Source organism: Oncorhynchus tshawytscha, linkage group LG20 (genome assembly GCF_018296145.1).
Source record: "Oncorhynchus tshawytscha isolate Ot180627B linkage group LG20, Otsh_v2.0, whole genome shotgun sequence".
Classification (NCBI taxonomy): domain Eukaryota; kingdom Metazoa; phylum Chordata; class Actinopteri; order Salmoniformes; family Salmonidae; genus Oncorhynchus; species Oncorhynchus tshawytscha.
In genome coordinates, this window is record NC_056448.1 from 2,331,088 (window position 1) to 2,345,089 (window position 14,002).

At 41.8% G+C, this 14,002-nt stretch overlaps 1 protein-coding gene across 4 annotated transcripts in view; it reads right to left on the minus strand.

Moving 5' to 3' along the window:
* LOC112219673 (contactin-associated protein-like 4) overlaps nucleotides 1-14,002 on the minus strand; it is a 211,486-nt gene that overhangs the window by 84,414 nt on the left and 113,070 nt on the right. For 3 of the 4 annotated variants that reach the window (XM_024381139.2, XM_024381136.2, XM_024381138.2), the window contains exons 6-7: nucleotides 5,838-6,019; nucleotides 4,674-4,814 (exon numbers count right to left, since the gene is read on the minus strand). In XM_024381139.2, the coding sequence (XP_024236907.1) occupies nucleotides 4,674-4,814; nucleotides 5,838-6,019 (323 nt within the window). Of the gene's footprint in view, nucleotides 1-4,457; nucleotides 4,540-4,673; nucleotides 4,815-5,837; nucleotides 6,020-14,002 lie in introns of those variants that run through there. The other variant, XM_024381140.2, reaches the window with a different exon arrangement.

Sequence of the window (14,002 nt, forward strand, 5' to 3'; positions counted from 1 at the left end):
GCACATAAATGGTTTAAACATTACTTGACAGAAGGAACTCAGAGTATATCTACAGAAGGTGTTAAATCAGGTTTCCTCGATATTATGAAAGGTGGCCCGTAGGGATCGATTCTGAGTCCTGTAGTTTTTAATATTTACATTAACAATATCGACTTGTCTCTAAAAAATTGTAACCTGCATTGTATGCCGATGATACTGTTTTGAATGCTATTGCCCTCAGTCTGCCTTCATAGTATGACAGAAAAACTTTATTGACCTGAAATTAGTACTGGATGCCGGTAAAACTATATATATATATATATGTTATTCTCTAGAGCACATAAAAAATAAGTCAGATCATTTAAGCATATGTAGTTTGGATGGTGTACATATTGATCGTGTGTCTCTGCTTACAAATATCTAAGCGTCTGGATAGATGAAAAGCTGTCTTTTAAAAAAGCATATTGACGACTTAGTTAAGAAGCTGAGAATAAAAACGGGCTTCTTTAGAAATCTTGTTAAATAGCAGAAAGCAGATTATTCAATCGATGGTCCTAGACTGTGGCCACATCTATATGAACGCAGCTGCCACGTCGTTAAAGCCGTTAGCATTTATCATATCGCTTTAATTAGTACTCATCACTGCATTCTATATCACGTAGCTTGATACACTATCATTTTTAATAATGCCCTTTTACAAATAGTCCCATAATATCATTACTAAACTTTAGACATACAAGTTACCACACCCTGTCTCATGGACGGCTAACTCTGGAAATGACTTCTGTCTCTTTTGAGTAAATCAGCTTTTTCTTTTTTTTTGCACCTTATTTGTGGAACAATGTTCAAACTGTTGTTAAACTTGATGTTCTGGTGCCTCTAGGGTGATTCAGAACGCTGACTAAGGACCTTATTATTGTTAAACTTGATGTTCTGGTGCCTCTAGGGCGATTCAGAACGCTGACTAAGGACCTTATTATTGTTAAACTTGATGTTCTGGTGCCTCTAGGGCGATTCAGAACACTGACTAAGGACCTTATTATTGTTAAACTTGATGTTCTGGTGCCTCTAGGGCGATTCAGAACGCTGACTAAGGACCTTATTATTGTTAAACTTGATGTTCTGGTGCCTCTAGGGCGATTCAGAACGCTGACTAAGGACCTTATTGTTGTTAAACTTGATGTTCTGGTGCCTCTAGGGTGATTCAGAACGCTGACTAAGGACCTTATTATTGTTAAACTTGATGTTCTGGTCCCTCTAGGGCGATTCAGAACGCTGACTAAGGACCTTATTGTTGTTAAACTTGATGTTCTGGTGCCTCTAGGGCGATTCAGAACGCTGACTAAGGACCTTATTATTGTTAAACTTGATGTTCTGGTGCCTCTAGGGCGATTCAGAACGCTGACTAAGGACCTTATTATTGTTAAACTTGATGTTCTGGTGCCTCTAGGGTGATTCAGAACGCTGACTAAGGACCTTATTATTGTTAAACTTGATGTTCTGGTGCCTCTAGGGCGATTCAGAACGCTGACTAAGGACCTTATTATTGTTAAACTTGATGTTCTGGTGCCTCTAGGGCGATTCAGAACGCTGACTAAGGACCTTATTATTGTTAAACTTGATGTTCTGGTGCCTCTAGGGCGATTCAGAACGCTGACTAAGGACCTTATTATTGTTAAACTTGATGTTCTGGTGCCTCTAGGGCGATTCAGAACGCTGACTAAGGACCTTATTATTGTTAAACTTGATGTTCTGGTGCCTCTAGGGCGATTCAGAACGCTGACTAAGGACCTTATTATTGTTAAACTTGATGTTCTGGTGCCTCTAGGGCGATTCAGAACGCTGACTAAGGACCTTATTATTGTTAAACTTGATGTTCTGGTGCCTCTAGGGCGATTCAGAACGCTGACTAAGGACCTTATTATTGTTAAACTTGATGTTCTGGTGCCTCTAGGGCGATTCAGAACGCTGACTAAGGACCTTATTATTGTTAAACTTGATGTTCTGGTGCCTCTAGGGCGATTCAGAACGCTGACTAAGGACCTTATTATTGTTAAACTTGATGTTCTGGTGCCTCTAGGGCGATTCAGAACGCTGACTAAGGACCTTATTATTGTTAAACTTGATGTTCTGGTGCCTCTAGGGCGATTCAGAACGCTGACTAAGGACCTTATTATTGTTAAACTTGATGTTCTGGTGCCTCTAGGGCGATTCAGAACGCTGACTAAGGACCTTATTATTGTTAAACTTGATGTTCTGGTGCCTCTAGGGCGATTCAGAACGCTGACTAAGGACCTTATTATTGTTAAACTTGATGTTCTGGTGCCTCTAGGGCGATTCAGAACGCTGACTAAGGACCTTATTATTGTTAAACTTGATGTTCTGGTGCCTCTAGGGCGATTCAGAACGCTGACTAAGGACCTTATTATTGTTAAACTTGATGTTCTGGTGCCTCTAGGGCGATTCAGAACGCTGACTAAGGACCTTATTATTGTTAAACTTGATGTTCTGGTGCCTCTAGGGCGATTCAGAACGCTGACTAAGGACCTTATTATTGTTAAACTTGATGTTCTGGTGCCTCTAGGGCAGAACGCTGACTAAGGACCTTATTATTGTTAAACTTGATGTTCTGGTGCCTCTAGGGCGATTCAGAACGCTGACTAAGGACCTTATTATTGTTAAACTTGATGTTCTGGTGCCTCTAGGGCGATTCAGAACGCTGACTAAGGACCTTATTATTGTTAAACTTGATGTTCTGGTGCCTCTAGGGCGATTCAGAACGCTGACTAAGGACCTTATTATTGTTAAACTTGATGTTCTGGTCCCTCTAGGGCGATTCAGAACGCTGACTAAGGACCTTATTATTGTTAAACTTGATGTTCTGGTGCCTCTAGGGCGATTCAGAACGCTGACTAAGGACCTTATTATTGTTAAACTTGATGTTCTGGTCCCTCTAGGGCGATTCAGAACGCTGACTAAGGACCTTATTATTGTTAAACTTGATGTTCTGGTGCCTCTAGGGCGATTCAGAACGCTGACTAAGGACCTTATTATTGTTAAACTTGATGTTCTGGTCCCTCTAGGGCGATTCAGAACGCTGACTAAGGACCTTATTATTGTTAAACTTGATGTTCTGGTGCCTCTAGGGCAGAACGCTGACTAAGGACCTTATTATTGTTAAACTTGATGTTCTGGTGCCTCTAGGGCAGAACGCTGACTAAGGACCTTATTATTGTTAAACTTGATGTTCTGGTCCCTCTAGGCGATTCAGAACGCTGACTAAGGACCTTATTATTGTTAAACTTGATGTTCTGGTCCCTCTAGGGCGATTCAGAACGCTGACTAAGGACCTTATTATTGTTAAACTTGATGTTCTGGTGCCTCTAGGGCAGAACGCTGACTAAGGACCTTATTATTGTTAAACTTGATGTTCTGGTGCCTCTAGGGCAGAACGCTGACTAAGGACCTTATTATTGTTAAACTTGATGTTCTGGTGCCTCTAGGGCGATTCAGAACACTGACTAAGGACCTTATTATTGTTAAACTTGATGTTCTGGTGCCTCTAGGGCAGAACGCTGACTAAGGACCTTATTATTGTTTTTTTATGACCGTGTTTTTCCTTTCTGCTTTCATTTTTGATGTGTTTAATTTCGGTCATTTATGTCATTCAGGGCTCACCTGTTAAATAAACATTGGTCTCCGCATGAGATCAAATAAAGGTGAGATAAAATGTAAGTATTCTAAATCCTAATTCAATGCATCAATTAACATCATTTGGAAAAAAAAACATTATACACGACCATGGACATGTTTTCATCACAATACCAGGCAGCCATTGTGAGTGTACCCATGAGTTTACCAGTCACATTGTCAGGGTTAGAGGTTCCAAGTCAGTTTTAATAATTCTATTTCTGTGTACTACTGCATTGTGGGAGAAACCAAAGACTTGTTTCAGAAAGTAACAGAGTTTCTTCATGTTGTTAAGAGTCCATGTTATGGCAGAAATAGACTCAACCGCAAAAATGCCTGACCGTCTCGTCATCAGTCAGCGGTTAGCTTTCTTGGGGGGTGCAGCCCTAGTGTTGACTACAACAGCTGTCCCGTATATATACACAACTCTTTGTCAGGTTAAAGCAGGGTGCAAACACCTTCCAAACCTCAAACAGTAGAGGATGTTTCTTATTTTCCAATGCAACTCCAAAAAATACAGCTCAATATACACATCACCACACAGAAACTGACCTGGACTCAAATATCTGTTCTTTTTTAAATACATTTGCAGTTTTGGACTATTCCACTTGTTCTATTGTCACAGCCAGTCAAACTCAATCAAGGTCAACTACTGTATTTGAAAGAAAACAAATACTACTTGAAACCAGGTCGGAGGATACGCACAGTACAAGCCATCCAAAGTTCCCCAGGGTCGTATTCTCTAAACACCAAACAGATGAAAACGATTTTAAACGGGAAGGAACTACCTGAAAACTTTTTCCGATGTGTACTATACCAGAGCCTCCAACAGCACACATTTTTGTTGTAGCCCCAGAGAAACTCAATGAGAGCTTGATGATTAGTTGACAAATTGAATCAGGTGTGCTTCTCCGGGGCTATAACAAAAATGTGTGCTGTTGGGGTTACTGGAGGACTGGAGTTGGGAAACACTGCACTATACGACCAAGGCTGAGGTAACATACCGTGATGGAGACCTTCTGGCGCTGCTTGGCCAGATCATTGACGTTCACCTCATTCCAGAGAAGGTTCTCAAGACACCCATGGAAGTTCCTCCTGGACAGAACCATCTGTGTTCCATGGCACTGGACGCCACCAAAGCTTATCTTGTGAAAGAACATCCAGCCAATGTTAACATTCTAAAATGTTCTTACCTACATTATCATGACAAGCAACTATGACATAGGAACATGCTTGAACTAGTGGTGATAGAATAGGATTGGAAGTGGTTCATCAATGACCGATATTTAGGAAGTAATAAAAGGCCAAGTAAAGTAAGTCACTATCACATTAAAGTAAAGTGAAGTAATGATCAGATGTTGTGTATTTAGGTAGGGTCAACAATGGCACTGTACACATAACTGTCTCAGTAGGTCTTACATAGACTATGACCAGAAGTGAATTGTGTTTCAATTTCAATAGAAAATGATTTCCAACTCCCATTTATTGAAAACAGTCTAGAAATATTACATGGAGGTCGGGTTAACCTTTAACTGAAATGGGCTAAATCAGGTGCACACAGAGTGTTTCTTGGTAGTCTTAAACAAATCTACTTTGAAACAAAAATCGACACCTCACACACATGGTTATGGGCTTAAAGAAGGAAGACACCATGTCAGATAGACCTGAAATGTACTCAACTTTGAGTTTGAATTCATCCCAATATTACACTTTTTATACATCACAGAAGACAAATATAACAAAACTGTTTGACATAGAAATAGTGGATTTTAGGCATAAAGATAAAATACAAATGTATGAATGAAATTATGAAAAATGTTAACATTTCTCCCATGAGGCCACTTGAGGGCAATTTGGTAATTTGACTGTTATTGATTAGAATATTATTTTGTACGGCCTTGGATGAATCACTCTTGTAGGGAATTCAGTGGCTATTAGACATCCGTTATAGAAAGCTATAACTCTATTACATATAGGTTTTATTGTTTGTGTGTGTGTCTCCTGTGTGTGTCTCCTGTGTGTGTACGTTGTACAGTATCTGTGAGCACATCTGTTGCAGTCAAATGGAGCATGCTATTTGGGAAAGCATGAGAGAACGCAGGAATGGCTGTGTGTGTGTGTGTGTGTGTGTGTGGAATGATTTGAGGAACAGATCACATACAACACACCTCGTTTATCTCAAAAGGACTGAGTTCTGCAGGGACCTGGATCTGCTGAGTGCTTTTATCCACAGTGAAGTTGACATGGCCGCTAACACGCTCGATGGCTACATGGTGCCAGTGCAGGTCATCTAGAAGACTACCCAGTGACACGACCGTGTGGCTCTCAGGACCAGGAGAGGCACCTTTACCTAGAATACAACACAGAGTCTGGTAGAAGTGAAAGTGTTCTCCTTTCTAGGACAAGCAATGCTAGAAGAAGGGATGTTTCCAGCAGTGGAGGCTGGTGAGGGGAGGATGGTTCATAGTTATGACTGGAATGGAACAAACAGAATGGTATCGTACACATGGAACCCATGTTTTTGATGTGTTTGATACCATTCCAGCTATTAATATGAGCTCGCCCTCCCAGGTAAAGTGCCACAAGCAACAACTGGTTTTCAGTGTTTAGGTCACCACATACTGAAATATTCAAGAGATACAAATAGCAGTAAGAGAGGCGCCAGTCAACTACTCAATCTATCAAGCAACATGACTTCCAAGCAGTCAACCGAAGTGACTCAGGGAAAAACAGTTGAATAGTGCAAAGATCTTGACTGCTCAGTGTTTCAATGTTTTAAACTACAATAGACAGTTAATTGAACCTCAGACAGGAGATTTGTGTGCGCCCTAGTCCCTACACAGTGCACTAATTTTGACCAGAGCCCATAAAACACGTGCTCTGCATAAGGAATAGGGTGCATTTGAGAATCAAACAGAGGCAACAACATCATTAACAGAGATTGCATGCTGCACGGACCTCTGGAAATTACGAATGTGTGTCACTTTAACACATTAATTATGTAGATGTTATTTGTATGATGTCAGATTAGTTGAGAAGAGATGGGGATGGGGCACGATGAAGAGGTTTTGAGGGCGAGCCTCACAAACAAATAAATATCAGTTTATTGGTATTGATTAACTGAGCTGCAAACTTATTCCGTCACCAAGGCAGTGTGGCCTATACCTAGGGTGCCTCCCAAATAGCCCTATTGACTATTTAGAGCATTACTTTTGACCAGGGCCAATAGAGCTCTGGTCAAAAGTAGTGCACTACTGTACAAAGGGAGTAGGGTGCTCTAAGGCCCACAATAATCCCCATGAGCAGATGTGAGGGAGGAGTCTCGTGGCAGAGTTAGAGTCTTAAAAACACATTATTTTGCTCTGGTGTCAAACTTTAACAACTCTCCTCGTGATCAATCTTTCAGAGGGTAAGATTGGACGAGGTTGTCGCTATCTCACAGTGTCAAGATCTAAGCACGGATAACTTTGTAATTAAGAGCAGTGCTGTTATAAACAGGACTTTCAAAACCCAGGATACATCCCAAATGGTACCCTTTTGACCAAGACCCATTTGAGACACAACATTTAAATAAACCATGCTGGTGAACATCTGCTCGGTTACAGTGATGTTAAAGAAGACATTTTGGGAATAGAAATAGAAAAATAGATGACAACGAGCACACAGCAAGGTACAGCATCTTTCTACAAATGATATATTCTACACAGTCATTTGTTGAGACGGCCATCTGAAAACAGCCTTTTTTATGTTCAGGTAGGTGCCAAAATAAAGGAAACATCAACATAAAGTGTCTTAATAGGGTGTTGGGCCCCCACAAGCCAAAAAAGCTTAAATGCACCTTGGCATAGATTCTACAAGTGTCTGGAACTCTATTGGGGGGATGAGAAACCATTTTTCGAAGAGAAATTCCAGAATTAATTTTGTTGATGGGAAAACGCTTTCTCGGGCACTGCTCCAGAATGTCCCGTAAGGGTTAAATTGTTTTATTGGTTAAAATCGTTTTCCTGCTCATCAAATCATTCGGGTACCACTCGTGTCCTGTGGATGGGGGCATTGTCATCCTATGGGGGCATAGCCATGGTAGCCAAAATAATGGCCAAAATAATAACCCTAAGCATAATGGGATGTTAATTGCTTAATCAACTCAGGAACCACACCTGTGTGGAAGCACATGCATTCAATATACTTTGTATCCCTCATTTACTCAATTGTTTCCATTATTTTATCAGTTACCTGTATATGTCTGCTGTTGACCAAGGAAATGCAGAGCTCTTATTTAAAGAGGCAACCATAAAAGCCATAACTCTCCGTTGATGGGGTAGCGAATGCTTTGTGTCTGAAAGATCTGGTTATTTAATGTCATTATATTTGCTGGAGAATAAACTGGAATACTCAGGGGGACAGCCTGAAAAGAGCATAATTTAATTGTATTTATGCAATTATGTTACCGTCGTTTGCTGCAACTTTAAATCAGATTACCAATTAGGGCAATAAATAATAATATCTGGAGATGTAGGATCTTAATTTGATATTTTGTTGGTGAGAATGGTCCTGCAAAGCAGGAAATGCAAACTTGTAGTGTGTTTGTGTTTCAAAAAGGCTTCTAAAGTTTGTAATTTCCACTTAGAAATGTCAGACTTGATTTGCCCCAACTAAAAATGTATAAACACCTACACAAATGTCCATTAATTATAATCCACATAATAATTCAAATTTCCTGTTGCTGCATGATTATGTTCCTGCTGTAGCAAATTGGCTCAAATTCAGATGTAGGATCTTAATTAGATACAGTTTGCTACAGCAGGAAAATAATCCTGCAGGTCTACATCAGATGCTGGTGGAAGGAGCTATAGGAGGATGGGGTCCTCCCACCAGCCTCCTCTGGTCTACATGTATCATTGACAGAAAGGTTAAAGTCATTAAGAATGATGAGGGCAAGGCTTGTTGCCATATAATTGCTCTGACTTAGGTTTATAGACTGCGGGTCTCAAAAAAAAGTCTGCCGGTCTCAAAATTACAACCAACTGATGGCAGCATTACCGCAAAAATGGAGGAGGCAAGTGGAAAGGGGAAAAAGGTAAGGAACTTGTCTGTCGGCCCTGTATTAAATACAAAAATTGGCTATCGAAAATTTATGAAAAATAAAAAAGCATACCAGTTTTATTTAAGGACCAAAAAATTGACAGCTGTACCATACAGGTTGCAAAATAGTTTGGGAATAGATTTTCGATGTACCACAAAAGCACGCCGAATTCAAAACTTATAATTTTTCACTTTAATTATACAAAATTCTTGCAACCAATAGAACCAATTCTTGCAACCAATAGAATACATGAAGGATACAACCATCGCAGCTCTGCAGAATCAATAGAGCACTTATTTTGGTACTTCCCAAAAGGTCGCAGGTTCAGGAATGCTGGGTGATTTGAAAAGTCAAAGTCAATTGATCAATAATATAATACTCTTAGCAAAATGTTGTCTCTTTAATTTACAATCAGTAGAAACTATGAGAATAGAAAGGTGCAGAATTGTTGTGACACGTCACAACACAGTGGAAAAATATATGGCAGATAGAAAACTGATCAAAACTGGATGGTCTTCAGAGATAGATGGGAGGGGTTGAGGGTATTTTTTAATTTCACCTTTATTTAACCAGGTAGGCAAGTTGAGAACAAGTTCTCATTTGCAACTGCGACCTGGCCAAGATAAAGCGTAGCAATTCGACACATACAACAACACAGAGTTACACATGGAATAAACAAAACATACAGTCAATAATACAGTAGAACAAAAGAAAACAAAAAGTCTATATACAGTGAGTGCAAACGAGGTAAGTTAAGGAAATAAATAGGCCATGGTGGCAAAGTAATTACAATATAGCAATTAAACACTGGAATGGTAGATCGGCAGAAGATGAATGTGCAAGTAGATATACTGGGGTACAAAGGAGCAAAATAAATAAATAAATACCAGTATGGGGATGAGGTAGGTAGATAGATGGGCTGTTTACAGATGGGCTATGTACAGGTGCAGTGATCTGTAAGCTGCTCTGACAGCTGGTGCTTAAAGCTAGTGAGGGAGATGTGGGTCTCCAGCTTCCAGAGATTTTTGCAATTCGTTCCAGTCATGGGCAGCAGAGAACTGGGAGGAAAGATGACCAAAGGAGGAATTGGATTTTGGGGTGACCAGTGAGATATACCAGATGGAGTGCTGCTACGAGTGGGTGCTGCTATGGTGACCAGTGAGCTGAGATAAGGCGGGGCTTTACCTAGCAGAGACTTGTAGATAACCTGTAGCCAGTGGGTTTGGTGACGAGTATGAAGCGAGGACCAACAAACGAGAGCGTACTGGTCGCAATGGTGGGTAGTGTATGGGGCTTTGGTGACAAAACGGATGGCACTGTGATAGACTGCATCCAGTTTGTTGAGTAGAGTGTTGGAGGCTATTTTATAGATGACATCACCAAAGTCGAGGATCGGTAGGATGGTCAGTTTTATGAGGGTATGTTTGGCAGCATGAGTGAAGGATGCTTTGTTGCGATATAGGAAGCCAATTCTAGATTTAATTTTGGATTGGAGAGTCTGGAAGGAGAGTTTACAGTCTAACCAGACACCCAGGTATTTGTAGTTGTCCACGTATTCTAAATCAGAGCCGTCCAGAGTAGTGATGCTGGACGGGCGAGCAGGTGCGGGCAGTGAACGATTGAATAGCATGCATTAGTTAGTACTTGTTTTACTTGTGTTTAAGAGCAGTTGGACGCCATGGAAGGAGAGTTGTATGGTATTGTAGCTCGTCAGCAGGTTAGTTAACACAGTGTCCAAGGAGGGGCCAGAAGGATACAGAATGGTGTCGTCTGCGTAGAGGTGGATCAGAGAATCACCAGCAGCAAAAGCAACATCATTGATGTATACAGGAAAGAGAGCCGGCCCGAGAATTGAACCCTGTGGCACACCCATAGACACTGTCAGAGGTCCAGACAACAGGCCCTCTGATTTGACACACTGAACTCTATCAGAGAAGTAGTTGGTAAACCAGGTGAGGCAATCATTTGAGAAACCAAGGCTTTTGAGTCTGCCAATAAGAATGTTGTGATTGACAGAGTCGAAAGCCTTGGCCAGGTCGATGAATACGGCTGCACAGTAATGTCTCTTATCGATGGCAGATATGATATCATTTAGAACCTTGAGCGTGGCTGAGGTGCACCCATGACCAGCTCTGAAACCAGATTGCATAGCGGAGAAGGTATGGTGGGATTCGAAATGGTCAGTAATCTGTTTGTTAACTTGGCTTTTGAAGACCTTAGAAAGACAGGGTAGGATAGATATAGGTCTGTAGCAGTTTGGGTCTAAAGTGCCACCCCCTTTGAAGAGGGGGATTACCGCGGCAGCTTTGCAATTTTTGGGAATCTCAGACGATACGAAAGAGAGTGGAACAAGCTAGTAATAGGGGTTGCAACAATTTCGGCAGATAAGTGTAGAAAGAGAGGGTCCAGATTGTCTAGCCCGGCTGATTTGTAGGGGTCCAGATTTTGCAGCTCTTTCAGAACATCAGCTATCTGGATTTGGGTAAAGGAGAAATGGTGGGGGCTTTGGCGAGTTGCTGTGGAGGGTGCCGGGCATTTGACCGGGGTAGGGGTAGCCATGTGGAAAGCATGGCCAGCCGTAGAGAAATGCTTATTGAAATTCTCAATTATAGTGGATTTATCGGTGGTGACAGTGTTTCCTAGCCTTAGAGCAGTGTGCAGCTGGGAGGAGGTGCTCTTATTCTCCATGGACTATAATACAGTGTCCCAGAACGTTTTTGAGTTAGTACTACAGGATGCAAATTTCTGTTTGAAAAAGCTTGCCTTAGCTTTTCTAACTGCCTGTGTATATTTGTTCCTAACTTCCCTGAAAATTTGCACATCACCGGGGCTATTCGATGAGGGCAGACAGGTCTGGAGTGAGAGGGGCATGCTTATTGAGAGGGGCATGCTTATTTAAGATTGTAAGGAAGGCACTTTTAAAGAATAGCCAGGCATCATCTACTGACGGGATGAGGTCAATGTCATTCCAGGATACCCCGGCCAGGTCGATTAGAAAGGCCTGCTCGCAGAAGTGTTTCAGGAAGCGTTTGACAGTGATGAGGGGTGGTCGTTTGGTTGCAGACCCATTACGGATGCAGGCAATGAGGCAGTGATCACTGAGATCTTGATTGAAAACAGCAGAGGTGTATTTGGAGGGTGAGTTAGTTAGGATGACATCTATAAGGGTGCTGGTGTTTACTGATTTGGGGTTGTACCTGGTAGGTTCATTGATAATTTGTGTGAGATTGAGGGCATCAAGCTTAGATTGTAGGATGGCCGGGGTGTTAAGCATGTCCAAGTTTAGGTCACCTAATAGCACGAGCTCAGAAGATAGATGGGGAAATCAATTCACATATGGTATCGAGGGCACAGCTGGGGGCAGAGGGAGGTCTATAGCAAGCGGCAACAGTGAGAGACTTGTTTCTGGAAAGGTGCATTTTTAGAAGTAGAAGCTCAAATTGTTTGGATACAGACTTAGTAATACAAAACTCTGCAGGCAATCTTTGCAGTAAATTGCAACACCGCCCCCTTTGGCAGTTCTATCTTGGCGGAAAATGTTATAGTCAGCGATGGGGATTTCAGGGTTTTTGGTGGTTTTCCTAAGCCAGGATAAGAGACAGCTAAGACATCTGGGTTGGCAGAGTGTGCTAAAGCAGTGAGTAAAACAAACTTAGGGAGTAGGCTTCTAATGTTAACATGCATGAAACCAAGGCTTTTACAGTTACATAAGTCAACAAATGAGAGCACCTGGGGGGTGGGAGTGGAGCTAGGCACTGCAGGACCTGGATTAACCTCCACATCACCAGAGGATCAGAGGAGAAGTAGGATAAGGGTACGGCTAAAGGCTATACGAACTGGCCATCTAACACGTTCGGAACAGAGAGTAAAAAGAGCAGGCTTCTGGGCACGATAGCATAGATTCAAGGCATAGTGTACAGACAAAGGCATGGTAGGATGTGAGTACATTGGAGGTAAACCTAGGCATTGAGTAATGATGAGAGAGATATAGTCTCTAGAGATGTTTAAACCAGATGATGAAGGCCGGGACTAAAAACAAAAGATAACTAATGTAAAATATCCTGTCTGTAAAATGTATAGAGTATGTATAAGCTGGATGTAGAAGCCTAAGAATTGTTTATCCATTCATTTACTCCAATTAGGGGAGGGGTAGTAGGGTTAGGGGAGGGGTGGTAGGGTTAGGGGACGGGTAGTAGGGTTAGGGGAGGGGTGGAAGGGTTAGGGGAGGGGTAGTAGGGTTAGGGGAGGGGTGGTAGGGTTAGGGGAGGGGTGGTAGGGTTAGGGGAGGGGAGGGGTGGTAGGGTTAGGGGGGGAGGGGTGGTAGGGTTAGGGGAGGGGTGGTAGGGTTAGGGGAAATAATAAACTAAAATATATTTACATTATATGGGGGATACAGCAGACACTGAGCTAGGATTAGGGGACGATAACTAAGGAAAATATATTTTAAATAATATATAGATTTACAAAAGGGCGAGATCCAAATACAGGCACAGAAGGCAGATAGTTGGAGTCTTACAATGTTTATTAATCCAAAGGCGTAGGCAGGAGAATGGTCGTAGACAGACAAAAAGGTCAAAACCAGATCAGATTCCAGGAGGTACAGAGTGGCAGACAGGCTCGTGGTCAAGGCAGGCAGAATGGTCAGGCAGGCGGGTACAGAGTCCAGAAACAGGCAAGGGTCAAAACCGGGAGGACTAGAAAAAGGAGAATGCAAAAAGCAGGAGAACGGCAAAAACGCTGGTTGACTTGGAAACATACAAGACGAACTGGCACAGAGAGACAGAAAACACAGGGATAAATACACTGGGGAAAATAAGCAACACCTGGAGAGGGTGGAGACAATCACAAGGACAGGTGAAACAGATCAGGGCGTGAGATATATGTGGGATTGGAAATTATGCAGACAATTACATTGATATAATTTTTTTTTTTTTTTTTTTAAGGATAAACACTCCAGACAGCCTACCCGACCAATTGGAGGCATCCGCATGGTCTTAAAGCACACAGTTCCACTGATAAAACTGGGGGGGGGACAAAAATGCAATTTCAGAATGTGGGGGGGACATGTCCCCCCATCCCCAGTGAAAGTTGCACCCCTGTTCAGATGAACAAAATATGAGTTGGCCTACTGTATGTTATCTGGCTATGTTCCATTCCATAGGATGTAGGCTTGTTCATTTAGCTGACAAGATATGCTTATACATTTTATATTATATGATTTTATAGTAAGAAGAATAGAATTTAACATAG